The sequence below is a fragment of the Ranitomeya imitator genome, chromosome 4, assembly GCF_032444005.1.
Source record: "Ranitomeya imitator isolate aRanImi1 chromosome 4, aRanImi1.pri, whole genome shotgun sequence".
Lineage (NCBI taxonomy): Eukaryota > Metazoa > Chordata > Amphibia > Anura > Dendrobatidae > Ranitomeya > Ranitomeya imitator.
In genome coordinates, this window is record NC_091285.1 from 684,078,738 (window position 1) to 684,099,429 (window position 20,692).

Sequence of the window (20,692 nt, forward strand, 5' to 3'; positions counted from 1 at the left end):
TCATGGCTTCAATAGAATAAACCAGGATGTTCCCAAGACTACATATATACTTAAAGGGAACCTGACCCCCAAAATCGAACGTGAGCTAAGCCCACCGGCATCAGGGGCTTGACTACAGCATTCTGTAATGCTGTAGATAAGCCCCTGATGTATCCTGAAAGATGAGAAAAAGAGGTTTGATTATACTCAACAAGGGGGTTCTCTGCTGTGGTCCGGTCCGATGGGCGTCACGGTCCGGTCCGGGGCCTCCCATCTTCTTACGATGATGTCCTCTTCTTGTCTTCACGCTGCGGCTCCGGCGCAGGCGTACTTTGTCTGTCCTGTTGAGGGCAGAGCAAAGTACTGCAGTGCGCAGGCGTCGGAAGAGGTCAGAGAAGCCCAGCACCTGCGCACTGCAGTGCTTTGCTCTGCCCTCAACAGGGCAGACAAAGTCCGCCTGCACCGGAGCCGCAGCGTGAAGACAAGAAGAAGATGTCATCCTATGAAGATGGGAGGCCCCAGACAGGACCGCGACGCCCATCAGATCGGACCGCCCCCCAGGTGAGTATAATCTAACCTCTCTTTCTCATCTTTCAGGATACATTGGGAGCTTATCTACAGCATTCTGTAATGCTGTAGATAAGCCCCTGATGCCGGTGGGCTTAGCTCACCTTTGATTTTGGGGGTGACAGGTTTCCTTTAAGATATAGCATCGAACATTTAAAGTGCAGAAAGGTTTGATTAATCTGATGGCTAAACTCAAGATACAAAGGTTTTTCCAAAAAGTTGCTCACTAAGGTGCTGAGCACAGAAGAGAGAATCAATTTGAAGAACTCCGGTCCAGGCAGGTCAGTAATCTATGACCACTAGATGGGACGTTTGAGAATCTACTTACCTCTTGGGATTTCTAGCTCCCTTTTTAATTAGCTGCGCTAGCGCAACATCTTCATTGTGGTATGACACACACAAACAACATTGCACCAACATGACTAATCAAAAAAAAAGCTGGGAATGCCTAGACAGGAATGGAAGGAAATTTTCAGGCCTCTGAACCAGCAGCCAAAGATTATTGACCTAGCCGATGGAGCGGACTGCGAAACTCCAATCTATAATGCAGTGAGTTGGACTCGATATGGATTACTTATTTTAAGGAAAGTCCTTTAAATGTTTGATTCTAGAAAACTCCTATATGGTAAACTCTCTTAAGGCCTCTGTTTTACAGATCATAGAGACCTGCCTGTGGCTTTAATTCATCAATTCTTACCCGTCACATTCTCCATACATTTTACTGAAGAGGTGTAGTATATGGGAGATACATATAGAGTCAAGCCTTGCTTTCTTAGGCTGGGTTCACATTGCGTTATGGCGCTACATTTAACGGACTACGTTACACTGCGGCATAATGTGGTGTAGCGTAGTCCGTTAACGCTGCCATAGACTGCAATGTCGAACGCATCGCTAGCGCACGCCCCCAAAATGGGCATGCGCTAGCGATGTGCCATCATTTGAGTGATGGACCCAAGACACGGGCTGCAAGCTCCATCTGCGCTAGCGCTGTGCCAAATTCGGCACTTGCGTTAGCGCAGTCCGTTCAACGTATGCGTTGAACGGACTGCACTAACGCAATGTGAACCTAGCCTTAGCTTCCCTGTACCTTTCAAATCTACAATGAGTGAATAGAATTGGTTATTGAGGATCAATAGATGATTAAAATGTGAGTATCCCTCAAGAGTGAGTTCACACATTGCATTTTTACTAAAACGGTATAGAATCACACATGTAAGAAATGACTAAAATGTCTAACAAAAATGTCATCCCGAAGGCATCCTTTCAACAAATACTTGATATTCATTGAGTTTGCTCACAAACTCTCCCCACGGCACTCCAAAAAAAGTCACAAAAAATCATGTGAGAAGTAAGCCTTATTCAGAAGAGAGGTTGAGGATGAGGACCAATATAACCATACTTACCCTGGCCCGACATCAGGAGGTTTTGGTATAGGTTTATCATATCCTTCTCTTCCTACAAGCCAAAAGGTATCTTCTACACCTTTTCCCTACAAACCAACCAAAGTTTAATTGTTAATCGTATGAAAGTAACATGTAAGGATTGAGCTACCTAGGGAAGAATAACCATTTACCTTGAGTTCAGTTTTACCCCGTGTTTCAAACTTGTATCCTTCTTTTAATGAATTCAAGATGTTGACAGTGCTGAGATTGACATGAATACGGTACGCTAGAATGAATGGGACAAGAGTCAATATGTATTTCCATTACACCAAGATTCTATCAAGTACTGAAATCCCCTTTAACTTAAGATTTATTATTTGTTACATACTAAGGATTATACACTGCTGTGATGAAGGATATGAGCATTTAATAGATTAGCTTGTATGCATAAATCTTGAATCCATTGATTGTAATAACTGGAAAAACAAAGGGTTAACAAATCTTTACTGAATAATATTTCAAGATGAACACTCACGAAGCCCGGTGGATTCCATACGGGATGCTGTATTCACAGTATCACCAAAGAGGCAATATCTTGGCATTGTGAGCCCAACCACTCCAGCTACACATGGTCCTGTGAAGGAAACATTAATATTATTTTTATTATTGTTATTATTATTTTTTCAGCACCATCATATTCCACAGGCCTTTACAGACATTATCATCATTGTTCCCATTGGGTCTCACAATCTAAATTCTCTTTCGTATGTCTATTGAGATGGTGCAAGATTCTAAATATGAGTGTTAGACAACAGAAAGTCCCTATTTAAGAACTGAATTTATTCAAGTGGAATAGGAAAGATATATATCTTTGTACTGTGTTAGCCAGTAGATGCAAAAATACCTTTTAATGGCTAACTGAAAAGATGGTATCAAATTGAAAGCTTTCGAGACTTCCCAGGTCTCTTCATCCGGCATAGACTAATACAAAATCTGAAGAATCACTTATTTACACAGAACACAGCAGAGAGATAATGCAATAGATAAGAAAATAGACGTGAAGCAGAACTATCATTATGGGAGAGTGATAAACATAAATATTGTAACAGTTCATAGATAATGAGTGTGAATGTTTTATTGTCCTCTGATTGGGGTCTGGTTCTGTGTTGTGATCCCCCCACAAGGTCTGAGGAACAAATTCCTTAATTGATGTAAAAAGACATAAATTCATGCGACACATTCATTCCTGCACTGAGAGTGTCAAAGGTTATTCTATGTTTATACTCCCAGACTCTTCTGTCTCTCTGAGATTTGAAGTTACCTTTTAATACAAGTAATCTCATGTCCATGGTGCTGTGATCTGAGATGCAAAAATGTTTTGCCACAGGTAGATCCATTCTTTTTTCTCTTATTGTGTGGCAGTGAGAATTCATCCTTGTTCTAAGCTTTTGCCCTGTCTCCCCAACATACAGATCCCCAGTTGGACATTTAGTACAAATAATTAAGTACACCACATTAGAAGTGACACATCTGAAAGTACTTGTATTTTATACTCCCAGACTCTTCTGTCTCTCTGAGACTTGAAGTTACCTTTTAATATAAGTAATTTAATGTCCATGGTGCTGTGATCAGGGTCCATAGCACCATGGGCATGAAATTACTTGTATTGAAAGGTAACTTCAAATCTTAGAGAGACAGAAGAGTCTGGGAGTATAAACTTATGACAACCTTTAACACTCTCAGTGCAGGAATGAATGTGTCACATGGATTTATGTCTTTTTACATCAATTAAGGAATTTGCTTCTCGGATCTTGTGGGGGTATCACAACACAGAACCAGACCCCATAATGATAGTTCTGTTTCACGTCACTTGTCTTATCTATTGCATTATCTTTCTGCTGTTGTGTATAAATATGTGATTCTTCAGAATCTGCATTAGTCTATGCCTGATGAAGAGACCTGAGTAGTCTCGATTTGTTACCATTTTTTCAGTTAACCATTAAAAGGTATCAACCACTGAGGACTTTCAATTCTAAATAATTTTCAAGTGGAATTGAATTCTACTCAAATTTTACAAAAATCCATATTTTCAAGAATTTGCTCCTCGTGAATTCAGTAAGAAGATAGCTGCTATTTTGCTGAAACACAGAACGTAAGAAGTTAAAAAAATAAAAGAAATAATTTTAACCACTTGCTGTCTGATCACCTCCACAGCATGCTCTCCTCCATGGTTCTTGCCACCTCTTTTTACTGGGTACTACAGGCCTCTTTATGCTTGGCCAGAACTTTGGACTGTGTCTCTTCACATGAGCATCGTAAAATCACTGTGTCATCGTTACATCAAAACATCTGCCATGACCATATGACACATATTCTAGCTGAGGCTTCTGGCCACAATTAGACCCAGATTGTGTCTGAGCATGTGCAGGGACAATCCGGGTCTAATCGAGGCCAGTAGTCCCAGCCTAGAATGAAGATTCTTTGAGTTTCAGCATGAGGTGATGGTAAAAAGAGGTACTGAGGACCGTAGGGTGTATAGTGAATGGTTGAGGTGAACAGTGAGGGATTGTTTATTTTATTTTGTTTTTATTTAAATATTATATTTATTATGTTGTGGGTTCCCTCTACACCCCATAATATGTTAAGGAACATTCAATTTGCAGAGAATACATTTGAGAGTATCAAATTTCCTGGTAAAATATGGCAGTTTTAGCAAATTCAAATCTCGTCATATCCCCACTTCTCTACTGCCCATGATTATAATATGTTGAATCTCTGCTCACCAGAATGGAGCCCAATGCGTATTTTGACTGGCACTTCAGGCATATGCCTCATTTTAAATGACCCTACAGAGCTTAGGATATCCAGAGACATGTTGGAAATTTCAGCTGCATGACGTGTCCCATTTCTTTTAGGCAATCCAGATGCCACCATGTAGGCATCGCCAATGGTCTCCACCTTTTACAAGAGGGAGACAGAAATGACAATCTTAGAAATACCTCTATACTAGACAGTAAAAAAAAAGCTGAATCTTTCACCCCACCTTGTAGACATCGTGAGATCCAATGATGGCATCAAATAATGTGTATAGATCATTGAGAAGGTCCACAACTTCAATGGGATCACTCAGGGAGGAGATGGTTGTGAAACCTACAATGTCACTAAAGTAAATAGTGACTTGGTCAAAGTACTCTGGTTCTACCGGAGCACCTGTCTTCAGAGCTTCAGCTACAGATCTGAAAAATAAAAGTGCACCACAAAAGTAAAACAATGGATATTGCATATAAGCCTCAATAATATCATGTCAAATGGTTCATCTGTATTTGTTTTGTATATTGCATCAATGCCACTTACGGGGGAAGCATCTGAGTGAGAAGTTTGTCTGTTTTCTGTTTTTCTACCTCTAGTTCTTCTGTTCTTTCTCGGATCAGGTCCTCCAAGTTACTTGAGTACTGCTCTAGCATTCGAAGCATTGAGTCGATGATATTTGTTTTACGCCCACGGTTTATCGTTTTAAACTAAAGATGGTGACCCAAGAAGGAAAGTTTGAGAATAAAGGAAAAAAGAGCAAATAACACATTTGCTTTAACAAAGGTTAGTTCGATATTGGATAGAATGAGGTTATGTAAACATTTGAAGGGTTTCAATCGTATTTTTGTTACTTACATTTTGCACATATTTTAAATAATAATACAAGCAGGAAAGTACCATAAATAGTGATGAGCAAATCTGAAATTAGGAAATTTGATTTTCGTGAAACTTCTCAAATACATGTTATAATGCTCTGTGGTCTCTCTTGATCTTAGGGTTAATTAAAGGCAAGGAGAAAATAATCAAATAAATCAATACTCACATTGTCTGCACAGCTTCCCACTTGTTCCTTGGGTGCTCAGGTTTCATTTATACCCAACTGTTCTTCTTGACCAGAGTTTGTGGCTTCATGTCATCGTGGCTCAATGAATGTCATGATGTTAAGTGACGCCTAGTCAGTCTAGGCCTTATGTGACATCATGGCTGGTTTTCTTCCTGCCATGGGTCCTACATGTCTTAGCCCAACTCACATCATGATGTGGCATGAAGCCTAGACTGACTAGGTCCCATGAGACATCATTGATATTTGTCAGGCAACAACATCATGATGTTACAAGGCATTGTGGGCGCTAGAGGCACCAACAGGACCTGTGGCTTGAAGAAAACCAGAAGCCTAAGACTAAAGATTGATGTAAAACGACTAAGTGGGGGCCAGGTAAAGGCCACGGAAATATGATTATTATTTTTTTTACTTAACTCCTTCCCAACACTCTTAAATTTAGCAAAATGGTGGCCAATTACTATTTTAAAGATGTAAGCGAATTGTAAAAAATTTTGATCCTGGTAATTCCAAATTTTTGCTGAAATTCAAGGCAAATTTGATTATTTTTGAAGCGATTTGCTCATCTCTATCATTAAACCTGAACTTACTGGGTGACAAACTGGTAATGAGGAGAAAGTACCCAGCCTGCGGAGACATACATTTTATGTTGGAAAAGTAAGTGTGGCTGAAAGTTTTTCAACACAGCAAGTTTATCGGAAAAAGGGTTGGTTTCAGGTTTCATTCAGGGGTTTGGATGGTTGTAGAGAGTGTAATTTGGACAATAAACTCCAGAACATGGAGGATGCATAGGTAAAATGTGATGATGTGAGGACCAGAGATTAAATATGAGGTGGTATCAGAAGATTAGGGATGAGATGTATGAAGAGTACAGGTTGGGGACTGGAGATTACACATTGGAGGACACTGGTAAAATGGAAGGATTTATAACAGGTGGACATTTTGTGATGCGAGGGTAGTAGGAAGGCATGGGAAGATTGGCGCAGAGATGAACAGAGGATGCAGTTTTTAGACTGCTTGGCAATCAGTAGCCTGTGAAGGAACTGGTAGAGAAGAGATGCGGTAAAGCAACAAAGGGAGATATGAAATTGATTGGAGTGGTGTAAGAATATACAGTATAAGGCCACAAAGTTGATGTTGTAGTCTGGATGGGAGATGATGATGGCACATACAAGTCTGTTTGATGATTCAACGTAAATTCAAGATTTAAGAAATATTTTTCAGATGGAGAAGGCAGGAAGGTTGAGGCTTCTACGTGTGTTCTGAGCTATAGGCAGAGCAGAATCAAAGGTTATCCAGTAGAAAGTGTGGAATTATTTATGGATTTTTTGGATTATAAGGCACACATTTTTTTCCCCAAAGTTTGGTGGAAAAATGGGAGTGCATCTTATAATCTGAATGTAGCTTATTGGCTGCAGTGGAGAGGGGTCCCAGGATCGCTGCTGCAAGAAGCTTTTGGCAGCGACGGCAGAAGTAGGGCGATGCTGTGAGTCTCGGGCCGGTAGGAGGTGGTGCTCAGCAGTGCAGGGCCTCTGCCGACATTTTGTTAAAGCCCGGAGCTCCCTCAATTTCTATGCTTTTCAATGTAGTGGACTCACGGAAAATGGCTGCCTGCAGATTGAGATCTCAACACCAAGATCTCGTCTCTTGACATCTCAATTGCGCATGCGTCGGCTACGGCTGCCATTTTCCCAGAGGCTCAAGGCTTTCACAAAATGTCAGCGTAGCCCCCCCCGAGCCTTGGGCATTGCCCTACTCTTACAAGCCTGAGGCCTGCAGCATCTCCTTCCAGCTTTATGCAGGAGCCACCCTGCCACCTGGGACCCCGCTCCACCGTTGCCGCCCCCTAGGTAAGCTACAGTAAAAGTGGATTATAAGACGCACCACCATTTTATTCCAAAAATATCCTATTTTCCTCCCAAATTTTGGGGTGCATCTTAAAATCCTGTACATCTTATAATGCGCAAATTACGATATTTCTAGTAGTGAGATATAATGGCACGGGAAAGTTAATTGATTCAGTTTATACAAGAAGGAGAGCACTATTGGGCGTTTTGTAATCAAGGATTGCAGATAGGCGATATCAGGGCCTTACACACAAAAATTGTAGAGTTTGGCTCTAGTAAACAATATACCGGAGATGAATCTGTCGGAATTCAAATTTTGCCAGAAAATTTAATTTGCATTGAATTTATCCTGTGTGAATCAAATGAGTCTTATTATTCTCTGAGATAGTAATAATGGTAATGTGAAAAAAATGTTTTAAAAACATCCGGTTTCGGCGCTCCTCGCCGCATATAACACAGCGTCATGGGGGCTGCAGGCACGCTGCTGTCCATAGCAAGGCGCGGGAGCGCCGCTGATATCCACTACTCCGCAGGTAATGTGCGCCTCCACACTATCTAGGACACAGTAGCGCCAAAACGGCCTTTCATTTGTCCCTATACACATTGATTTATTTGGCCTTTTCCCCTTCCCCCCATAGGCTACAACATATATTGCATGCAGGCCAGCACCCTTGAGGACTCATAACCTTTACCTCAGCTATAGGTACCCCATTCCCTCTGATCTCTATATCTCAGTCTATAACATAGTGGGCTAGATCTCTTTTCTAACTATGATGCCATTCTTTGCAGCTGTAATCTTGGCACTGAGGGATATCTACCCTTTCCACTTCACTCCACTTCTTCTTGTGGATAAGGTAACCATATGTTTCCTGTTTTCATTTGCCAGAACTAGTCTACCTATGAGCCTATTACTGTATATAATGTATATATTATTCGTTTATTGGTTTATATGTTGTCTTTTACTCCTAGGATCACGGGATTTTTTCAAATAAGTACACCATCACTATACTACATTTGTGTATTATTTTTTAGTTTGTTATTTTGTCATTTGGTGATTTATGATTTTTTTGTTCTTTCAGCGATTCAATGAATAAGGCTCTGGTTGAGCCGAAACATTTGCTTTTTATACATATCGCTTCCAGCATTATATTTCTGTTTCGCTCCCCTATCCAAATTTATTTTGTGACTAATAAATATTTAAGCGTTAATCACACGTTGTCATTAGAGTGTGCGGTGTATACATATTTATTAGTATTCAGGATCTTCTGATCCATTACACCAGCACCTCGCAAATTCTGACTGAGTGCACGCCATTATTATATTTGTGACGTACCATTTTGGCGCTTTTGCACCGGTTTTTCCGTTACTCCCCTAGTCTCCCCTGCAGTATACATGTCTACTGACACGTTTGCCTACGATTTGGCAACCACCTCGAATATTTTATCCCAGGTGACTGGTTCTAACGAATTTTTGAGGACCCCCGCTCAGGAATTACGAACCAGGGATTATGAAAAAGAAAGACGCAAGCTGATCTCCTATGATCTGCATTGCACAACTCTGGCCGAATATCACAGGCAGAGTAAAATTCCCAGAGGGCTTAGGAGTAACCTTCGCCCAACCCTCTTTTCTGACAACCCTGATTACTGTGAGAAATACAAAAGAATACTGAATAAGTGCTCTCTGGATATAATATTACTCACCATAGAGTATCTACAAAAAACTATTGTGGAGACCAAACAGAATATACAGGCTATCGAAGCACAACTATCAACCGCTCTATCTTCTACGGAGTGGACCTCTCTCAAGAGCAAGACAGAGAAATCACTCACGGAACATCAGAAGTCTCTACAGGAACGCAAGAGACAAAAATTCCAACGTGACACGGAGGACTATTTGTTGAACAAAGTCTACAAATGGAACGATACTTCCGTCAATACAGGAACATGGCGCCGACCCCGAAACCAACGGAGATATGGATCATTCAGCTCAGGGAGCGATTCCTCCACGACCTCCGGCAGACAGCATTTTTTATCAAAGGGCCGCAAGGGAGGACAACCAACCGCAGACCCACCAGGAGATCAAGGGGAAAGAATGGCCACCCGCTCACAGGTGAGACACCGGATCTAGTTATTAACATCTCGGACTATCTCCTCTCCCCGGCTGAATTGACTGTCCTACAAAAGGGCTTATCATTCTGCCCCACCCCGGCATGGGACTCCTTCCAACTGGAGAAAGACCTCGAACGTTTTTTTCGGACTATAAGACTGAAAACACATTTTGGGCTATCAGATAATACTAGGGGGGAGGTGACACATGATCCTGTTAATATTGTGACTCCTAAACTCTCTATCACGTCTCTGGGCCTCCGTACACCTAGTAAGTATAATCCTCCACGCGTTTACCATGCAACAGAAACTTTTATTTCACTGGTGGACCGTGAGGTCAAACAATTCTCTCATGAACAACATCTGGGCTTCTATCCTGTCCACTCCAATCTTTCCTTGGTGGAGAAACAGGCTCTCTCATCTCTTCAAAACAATAAAAACATCACAATTAAGCCAGCTGATAAAGGGGGCGCCATAGTGGTGATGAACCACATGGATTATAAGAAGGAAGTCATTAGACAACTGTCCGACTCCAATACCTATGGCATTATCCAAAGGGACCCAGTGACCAACATCACCACTAGAATCAAGAGCGTCCTAAATGATTATCTTGATCGCCACACGATTGACCAAAAAACTGCTTCCTTTCTCATTAATCCCCATCCTATTACACCAGTTTTTTATATCTTACCCAAAATCCACAAGTCCCTCCAAAATCCACCAGGACGACCGATAGTCGCCTCAACTGACTCAGTTTTATCTCCACTCTCGGTTTTCCTTGAAAAAATACTGACACCTCTGGTGAAAAATACCAAATCATACCTCCTGGACACAGGACATTTTTTAAGGATCATACGAAATTTGAGTACTGTACCTACAGAGAGTATCTTAGTGACCTTAGACGTCAACAGTCTATATACCTCGATTACACACGACAAAGGGGTTGAAGCTACTAAATTTCTTCTCGAATCATCAGATATGTCTGCTGATTCTATACAATTTTGTCTAGACCTACTCGACATAGTACTACGGGAAAATTATTTTCTATTCGAGGACACATTCTATGTCCAGAGATGCGGCACTGCGATGGGCGCGAACGTAGCGCCGGCTTACGCTAATGCCTATATGAATTTCTTTGAAATCAATCATGTCTTTCCTAATGATCTCTTTTCACGATTTGCCTTGGGATATCATCGATATATCGATGATATCTTTTTCATCTGGACAGGTACATCTAATTCTATGCTTGAATTTTTTTCACAATTGAATTCTATCTATCCGGAGTTACAGTTTACACTACACCATAGTATGGAATCAGTCCCATTCTTGGACACACTGGTTGTGAAGGACATTGAAGGTAATCTTTCCACAGACCTTTACTGCAAGCCCACCGACAGTAATAGCCTCTTGCACTACTCAAGTTGCCACCCTAGGACTACGAAAAATAGCCTGCCACGCTCACAATTCGATAGAGTGTCACGTATCGTTTCCAACCCTGAAATTCGCAAAGAAAGATTGGATACCACGGCCCATAAATTCGAACAGAGACACTACCCACCCAAATTACTGGATTCTGAAAAGACCAGGGCTCTAAGTCCGCCTTCCCCTCAACCTCCTATGTACCCCAGGGATCGGATTCCCTTTGTACATACATTTCATCCGACAATGCCCAGGGTATACTCTATCATTAGGAAACACTGGCCACTGCTGTCTAAAGCATATCCTGAAATAGACTCATTTAAGGCACCCACCCTGATCTGTACCAAACGACCTTCTAATATCCGTGACAAATTAGTTAGAGCTGATGTGGGGAGCTCTAGGCCTACTTCAATACAGAGGACACTGACGACTCGCCGACAGGGGACATTCCCCTGTCTCAATTGTGCAGCTTGCTCTAACGTCATCAAATCTGACAGTATAACCCATCCTAGGACAGGCAAATCTTTTCTCATCAAAGGTTTTCACACATGTAATTCTAATTTTGTAGTGTATCTGGTGAAATGTCCGTGTGGTCTCCTCTATGTGGGGGAGACTACCCAACATGTGAGGGATCGCATTGCGAGCCATAAATCGACCATCCGTTGTAATAAAAATTGGCTCCCCATACCAGAACATTTCTCTAAATCGGGACACTCTGTGGCTCAACTCCGCTTCCAGGTTATAGAACATGTCCCCCGCCCCCGTAGGGGTGGCAATCATGTAAAACTACTCAAGTTAAGAGAGACATATTGGATCCATAAATTAGACACTCTAGCCCCTAAAGGTCTTAATAGAGACATAGATTGGCTCCTATGAATAATCTCTTATCCCATTGCTTTTACAGACCCGCTAGACTACTATCTGTGTAGGTGAGTTTCATATATAGCTCTTTTTTCCCTCCCCCCCTCCCACTCCTTTCCCCCCCCCCTCCCGTTCTTTCCCTCCCCAACCAACCCCTACCCCTCTTTTCCCCCCCTCCCTCCCCTTTCCCCCCCTCCCTCCCCTTTCCCCCCCCCCCCCCCCCCCGCCTCCCTTTGCTTTCTTCCCCCTCCACCCTCTGGTTTCTGTCTCTGGATTTCCCTGTTCCCTCTTAGCCATATACCCCGGGTCTAGTCTTCTCCACACTATGTCCTTATCCTCTGGACACTATTGATAATAGATATATATCCATTAGGGACTCCAGTACCTTAGCTCTTTCCCCTTATGATTTATCCTTTCATCATCTTACTTAGCTTCCCATGTTGTACTTTCACTCAGCCCTTTATGTAGCCCTCCTTCCTATTTCATACTGTTAAGTCTCACACACTGCAGCGTCCTGTGGCCACTACACAGCGCTCTCACAGCGCTACCGCTCTCCTCTGGGTTACCCTGACGACAGGATACACACAGGCACCTGCGCAGTGTGTCCCGGCCAGTCAGCGCCACGTCACTTCCGGTCCGGGACTTCCGGTTTCGGCGCTCCTCGCCGCATATAACACAGCGTCATGGGGGCTGCAGGCACGCTGCTGTCCATAGCAAGGCGCGGGAGCGCCGCTGATATCCACTACTCCGCAGGTAATGTGCGCCTCCACACTATCTAGGACACAGTAGCGCCAAAACGGCCTTTCATTTGTCCCTATACACATTGATTTATTTGGCCTTTTCCCCTTCCCCCCATAGGCTACAACATATATTGCATGCAGGCCAGCACCCTTGAGGACTCATAACCTTTACCTCAGCTATAGGTACCCCATTCCCTCTGATCTCTATATCTCAGTCTATAACATAGTGGGCTAGACCTCTTTTCTAACTATGATGCCATTCTTTGCAGCTGTAATCTTGGCACTGAGGGATATCTACCCTTTCCACTTCACTCCACTTCTTCTTGTGGAGAAGGTAACCATATGTTTCCTGTTTTCATTTGCCAGAACTAGTCTACCTATGAGCCTATTACTGTATATAATGTATATATTATTCGTTTATTGGTTTATATGTTGTCTTTTACTCCTAGGATCACGGGATTTTTTCAAATAAGTACACCATCACTATACTACATTTGTGTATTATTTTTTAGTTTGTTATTTTGTCATTTGGTGATTTATGATTTTTTTGTTCTTTCAGCGATTCAATGAATAAGGCTCTGGTTGAGCCGAAACGTTTGCTTTTTATACATATCGCTTCCAGCATTATATTTCTGTTTCGCTCCCCTATCCAAATTTATTTTGTGACTAATAAATATTTAAGCGTTAATCACACGTTGTCATTAGAGTGTGCGGTGTATACATATTTATTAAAAATAATACTGACCTCTCTACCACTGCAGTCACTATCTATCCCTCTGCACACCTCCCTCTAGCATAGCTTCAATTTTTAAGTGGACCGCTAAAGTCACAAGGGCTCCACATCTGTCAAACAGTAACGTTGGTGTCCAAGAGCGAGTTCAAAGAGACCAGAAACCTCCCGTGGGTAAGAAGGGCTATAGTCTGTTTTGTGGGGTGACCTTCAATAGATTGCATTTCTAGGACAAAACCTCAAGAAAGAAGCAGGCTGCATATGTATGATTTAGATTGGCAGTTTTCATCAAAACTTGATCCCTGAGCTTGTCATCTAACACTGGCGTTATTGAATGACATGGAAAATGAGGACGTTATGGGACATTGAAAAGTAAAGAAGGGGCTGGAGGGAGCTGCAAGAAGAACTGGATGGATTCAGTTGGTGAGTATAATTTTTTTTTTTAAACCTTCTCTATGCCCTCTTAAAGTCAGTGAAATGGTGGCAAGACATCTAGGTTCTCATGAAGTGAATCACGAAAACAACATTATATCATATGTATATACCACAAGTCTATATATCAAGTGGAGGGTCTGAGGCTGTGAAACACATCTTGCCACTAATACAAAATGTTTTCCACAAACAAGTGTCCGGCGGTGCTAGAAGTCCCTCATCAGGCGTCATTGTCCACAGTGAGATGTTTGTAGGCGGTATATATAACCCAATGATTGTCTTAGTGATCTCATGGGTGTTCACATTTCTATTCACTACTCACCTGATCAAAAATCTGATCTATGTTCGGTCTTCGATCTGGATGCTCACTCCAACACTGTTTCATTAGGTGAATACATTCAGGAGGGGCTTGGTCTAGAGATACCGATGGGCGGCAAAGTGGAGGAGGACGGCGTACCTTACGTATTATATCTGCAAGGAGAAAAATCTGTAAACATTTTTGGGAAAGATTGATGGAAGAGAAGAGGAAATGCAATATATTAGTGTTCTTACCCTCTGCAGTAAGTTCCAACATACAATAAGGTGTCCCTCGTATAATAACCTCCTGCATTATAATGGCAAAGCCATACACATCTCCACGATATGAACCTTTATGGCATGCAACTGGGTCACGTAAGAGTTCTGGGGCTGTCCAAAAAAGATCTAAAATGGTAACAAACTTTATGAAGTGATGAAAATACAAAACACTTGGGGTGTTAGAAAATATAGGACACATTTACATCTCAGAGTGTTACCTTCAGGTCTGGATTCAGCTCCAGTTAGTCTTTGAGCTTCATACAGTTCATTAACACCATGATCTGTCACTTTAAGGACAAATCTACCATCTACTACACAGTTTCTAGACTTCAGACGTCCATGAGCAACTTCCCGATGGTGAAGGAACTTCAAACCCTTCAATATAAAATAGTAAAACATGGACTCTAAGTGATATGTCTATTAAAACAAATAAAACCTCAAAGTACAGCCAGGTATGTATCTAGGGACCTACAAGAAAAAAAATCATTTTCAAAATAATTGAAAAAGTCCAAAAAATGCATAAGTGGTAGGGCTCCTTTCCAAAATTTTCTATGTGGCCCAGTATTTTTTAATTAAATGAGTTGTCCACTACTAGGACAACCCCTTCTAGAGCTAAATTTTTGGTCCTAATAAAATAAAAAACCTATACTCACCTCATGTGCCATCACAGCAGTGTCAGAAGAAGAAGACAGTTGCGCCAGCGCTGATTGGACCCCGGGCACTACGTGCCATAACACATGAAAGCTCCAGGACCACGAATGCTGACACCACTGGAACAGTGCAAGCATGGTAGGTGAGTATAGTTTTTTTATTTTATTGGGGCCAAACATTTTGTTCAAGAAGCAGTTGTCCTAGTAGTGGACAACCTCTTTGAGCAGGTTTGCACCAAGTATGTTAGCTATCGATAGGATAGGAGATCACTTGCTGAGTCCTGGAAATCCATCCATTTAGATTCATATTGAACCTGAGAACAGGGCTCTGCAGAGTCTCATCTGAACTAAGTAAAAGTCAAGCATGTGCACCTTTGCTCCATTAATTATCCATGGAAGAGTCAGAGATTGGATGGTTCTGGGCTCACAGTCACAATATTTGTGGTATGTCCTGATGACGGGGTCACCTGAACCCTGAAACGCGTAGAATAAACCACGTTGAAACCTCTACAATTTTTGAAATTCTTCTTGCGGCAGCACGGGGATGATCCTTTTTTCTCCTATCTAAGTGTGTGCTTCAATCAGGTCCTGCACTGACCTGTGGATCTGCAGCAGCCGCCATTAATATATGTCCTTCCTTCAATCTCACCAGGTGAGTAGTTCTCTTGGTGGGCAACTTTGTGTAACATTTGATAAGACCCTATTGGCGCTTTTGTGTCTCCCTCTTTTCACTGAATGTGCAGGATCTGTGAGGCAGCAGTGTGGACAGCAACAGCGACAGGTGGTGAAATCTTTGCCTGCATTGTAAGCAGAGCTGCTGAGACACATCTACAGCCCCGACTGTACACTGGCATCGTCATGTGTGGCCATTATACAGCATCATGTGGGGCCATTATACAGTTTGGAGTACTGTGTGGCCGTTATACAGTATTGAGCATCATGTGTGGCCATTATACAGTATTGAGCATCATGTGTGGCCATTATACAGTATTGAGCATCATGTGTGGCCATTATACAGTACGGAGCACTGTGTGGCCATTATACAGTATTGAGCATCATGTGTGGCCATTATACAGTATGGAGCACTGTGTGGCCATTATACAGTATTGAGCATCATGGGTGGCCATTATACAGTATTGAGCATCATGTGTGGCCATTATACAGTATGGAGCATCATGTGGGGCCATTATACTGTATGGAGGACTGTGTGGCCATTATACAGTATTGAACATCATGTGTGGCCATTACACAGTATTGAGCACTGTGTGGCCATTATACAGTATTGAGCATCATGTGTGGCCATTATACAGTATGTCACACTGTGTGGCCATTATACAGTATTGAGCATCATGTGTGGCCATTATCCAGTATGGAGCATCATGTGTGGCCATTATACAGTATGGGGCACTGTGTGGCCATTATACAGTATTGAACATCATGTATGGCCATTATACAGTATGGAGCACTGTGTGGCCACTATACAGTATTGAGCATCATGTGTGGCCATTACACAGTATGGAGCACTGTGTGGCCATTATACAGTATTGAGCATCATGTGTGGCCATTATACAGTATGTCACACTGTGTGGCCATTATACAGTATTGAGCATCATGTGTGGCCATTATACAGTATTGAGCACTTTCTGGCCATTATACAGTATGGAGCACTGTGTGGCCATTATACTGTATTGCGCATCATGTCTGGCCATTACACAATATGGAGCACTGTGTAGCCACTATACAGTATTGAGCATCATGTGTGGTCATACAGTGTGGAGCATCATGTGGGGCCATTATACAGTATAGAGCATCATGTGTGGCCATTATACAGTATGTAGCATCATGTGTGGCCATTATACAGTATGGAGCATAATGTGTGGCCATTATACAGTATTGAGCATCATGTGTGGCCATTATACAGTATGGAGCATCATGTGTGGCAATTATACAGTATTGAGCATCATGTGTGGCCATTATACAGTATGGAGCACTTTCTGGCCATTATACAGTATGGAGCACTGTGTGGCCATTATACTGTATTGCGCATCATGTCTGGCCATTACACAATATGGAGCACTGTGTAGCCACTATACAGTATTGAGCATCATGTGTGGTCATACAGTGTGGAGCATCATGTGGGGCCATTATACAGTATAGAGCATCATGTGTGGCCATTATACAGTATGTAGCATCATGTGTGGCCATTATACAGTATGGAGCATAATGTGTGGCCATTATACAGTATTGAGCATCATGTGTGGCCATTATACAGTATGGAGCATCATGTGTGGCAATTATACAGTATTGAGCATCATGTGTGGTCATACAGTGTGGAGCATCATGTGGGGCCATTATACAGTATAGAGCATCATGTGTGGCCATTATACAGTATGTAGCATCATGTGTGGCCATTATACAGTATGGAGCATAATGTGTGGCCATTATACAGTATTGAGCATCATGTGTGGCCATTATACAGTATGGAGTATCATGTGTGGCAATTATACAGTATTGAGCATCGTGTGTGGCCATTATACAGTATGGAGCATCATGTGTGGCAATTATACAGTATTGAGCATCGTGTGTGGCCATTATACAGTATGGAGCACTGTGTGGCCATATTTTGTTCTGTTTAAAATTATTGTTTATGAAACAGTGTGATCAGCAGTGCTAAACGGGTGTGTTTGGGGTGTGGATATGGGTGTGGCTAGTTGTGAAATGAGTGTGTCCATGGACGTGGCCTAAAATTTAATGCTGCGCGCCGCTACCTTTGTCCTTCTTTGCCTTCTTCAAAAGTTGGGAGGTATGCATTAAATACATATCTTCCTACTTGTTGGAGAGGGGTAAAGGGAACAATTGAGGAAGGCTGCGGAAGTATGCAGGACCTGAGGAGAATGTACTGCACATGAAGGCTGTATACAGGGGGTGATGAGACTGTACTGCACATGTATACTATAAACAAAGTATGAGGAGTGATGTCCTGCAGATTGAGGCAGCATATGTAGGCTGTGGAATATGTATTGCAGGTGGAGGCTGTAAACAAGGGGTGAGGAGTGATGTCCTTCAGATGGAGGTTGTATCTAGAGAAGTTGAAGAGCAATGTTCTGCAGGGTGGGATTTTATGTAGAGGGGACTGAGAGGAGTAAATCTGCAGCCACACTACATCAGAGTGACTAAGACGCAGCCACACAGCAGGACCCCTCATCATGCTTCCTGCTGGAGCCCTGCACTCGTGGCTGGGGAGAGGCCATTGCCTGTGGCTGTGACACCAGGTGAGGCTGATCAGTCATACACTAGTCATCAGCTTGATGAGTGCTGCTGTCAGATGACAACTGCTCTATGTTCATCTGGTTGTGTCACACTAGTGGCGCCACTGTACTGGTTATGTATGGAATGCGCAATGTGAAGCAGCTGTGATCTGCGTCTCTTAGGATGGGGGATGTGCTGATTGATTTTGATGAAATGTGTATAATTATTAGTGATGAGCGAGTATACTCGTTGCTGGGGTGATCTCCGAGTATTTGTTAGTTTTCGGAGATTTAGTTTTCGTTGACTCAGCTGCATGATTTACGGCTGCTAGCCAGCCTGAGTACATGTGGGTGTTGCCTGGTTGTTAGGGAATCCCCACATGTATTCAAGCTGGATAATAGCCGCAAATCATGCTGCTGAGGTGATGAAAACTTAATCTCCAAGCAGTTACAAATACTCGGAGACCACCCGAGCAACGAGCACACTCGCTCAGCACTAATAATTATACAAAAGGGGTGCATGTGGGGAATGTTATTATAATTTGTGGTGGGGAGTGATTAACCCCTTTTTTAATTTTCACAAGGGTTACAGGAGAAATTGCACTATGCAATATTTGCAATTTCTCTTGAGTATGCCAATACCCCATATGTTGAGGAAAACTACTAAACTACTTTTGAGAAACGGTGCAAAGCTCAGAAGGGACGAGGTGCCATATTGGAGTTCAGATTTTGCTGGAATATTTTGACGGTGCCATGTCACATTGGCAGAGCCCCTGAGGTGCCAGAACAACAGAAACCCCCTATATGTGACCTCATTTTACAAACTACACCCCCCAATGAATTCATCTGGGGGTGCAGGGATCATATTGACCCCACATGTGCCGCACAGAATTTTATACCATTAAGTGGTGAAGAAAGAATGAATTACATTTTTACTACTAAAATAAATGTTGTTTTAGAGCAAACTTTTTAATGTTTCTACGGGCCAATAGGAATTTTTTTTTACAAAAAACTGGGGTCCATTTTTTCCTGAGTGCGCCAATACCCTACATGTAATCGGGAAATACTTTTCAGGCACAGTGCAAAGCTCCGAAGGGAGGGAGCGTCATACTATCGTGCAGATTTTACTGTTATGGTTTGCAGAACCCCCCATAAGTGACCCCCATTTTACAAACTACACCTCTCAACGAATTCATCTAGGGGTGCAGTGATCATATTGACACCATGGGTATGTCAGAGAATTTTACACCATTAAGCAGTGAAGAAAAAAAAAGTACATATTTACCACCAAAATTTTGTTTTAGCCCCAGATTTTAAATTTTCACACAAGAACTGTGTAAAAATGGCACCATAATTTGTCCCACAATTTCTCCTGAATGTGCCCTTAATTGTTAGAAGAGCAGAATTCCCCCTTAACCCCTTCCCGACCTTTGACGCATACGCTGCGTCATGAAAGTCGGTGCCATTCCGACCCATTACGCAGCATATGCGTCATGGAAAGATCGCGTCCCTGCAGATCGGATGAAAGGGTTAACTCCCATTTCACCCGATCTGCAGGGACAGGGGGAGTGGTAGTTTAGCCCAGGGGGGGGTGGCTTCACCCCCTCGTGGCTACGATCGCTCTGATTGGCTGTTGAAAGTGAAACTGCCAATCAGAGCGATTTGTAATATTTCACCTAAAAAAATGGTGAAATATTACAATCCAGCCATGGCCGATGCTGCAATATCATCGGCCATGGCTGGACACACTAATGTGCACCCATCCCACCCCACCGATCGCCCCCCCAGCCCCCCGATCTGTGGTCCGCTCCCCTCGGTCCTGTGCTCCGCTCCCCCGTCCTCCTGTCCGCTCCCCCCGTGCTCCAATCACACCCCCCGTGCTCCAATCAAACCCCGCCGCACTCTGATCCCCCCCCGCGCACCGCGATCCTCCCCGCACAGCGATTCCCCCCCCGTGCTCCGATCCACCCGCCCGCACAGCGATCCCCCACTCCGTGCTCCAATCCACCCCCCCGTGTTCCGATCCACCCCCCCGTGCTCCGACGCCCCCCCCCCCCGTGCCCTGATCTCCCCCCCTTATACTTACCTGGCCTCCCGGGGACCGTCCGTCTTCTTTCCTGGGCGCCGCCATCTTCCAAAATGGCGGGCGCATGTGCAGTGCGCCCGCCGAATCTGCCGGCCGGCAGATTCGTTCCAGAGTGAATTTTGATCACTGAGATAGGTTATATCTCAGTGATCAAAATAAAAATAAAAAGTAAATGACCCCCCCCCTTTGTCACCCCCAT

At 43.0% G+C, this 20,692-nt stretch overlaps 1 protein-coding gene across 3 annotated transcripts in view; it reads right to left on the reverse strand.

The window, feature by feature from the left end:
- The window catches only part of GUCY2D (guanylate cyclase 2D, retinal), a 58,241-nt gene that overhangs the window by 732 nt on the left and 36,817 nt on the right, over positions 1-20,692 (reverse strand). For all 3 annotated transcript variants that reach the window (XM_069767403.1, XM_069767405.1, XM_069767404.1), the window contains 9 exons: positions 14,728-14,884; positions 14,486-14,635; positions 14,256-14,404; positions 5,283-5,446; positions 4,972-5,164; positions 4,712-4,886; positions 2,464-2,562; positions 2,120-2,214; positions 1,950-2,035 (listed from right to left, as the gene is read on the reverse strand). In XM_069767403.1, the coding sequence (XP_069623504.1) occupies positions 1,950-2,035; positions 2,120-2,214; positions 2,464-2,562; positions 4,712-4,886; positions 4,972-5,164; positions 5,283-5,446; positions 14,256-14,404; positions 14,486-14,635; positions 14,728-14,884 (1,268 nt within the window). The remainder of the gene's footprint in view (positions 1-1,949; positions 2,036-2,119; positions 2,215-2,463; positions 2,563-4,711; positions 4,887-4,971; positions 5,165-5,282; positions 5,447-14,255; positions 14,405-14,485; positions 14,636-14,727; positions 14,885-20,692) is intronic.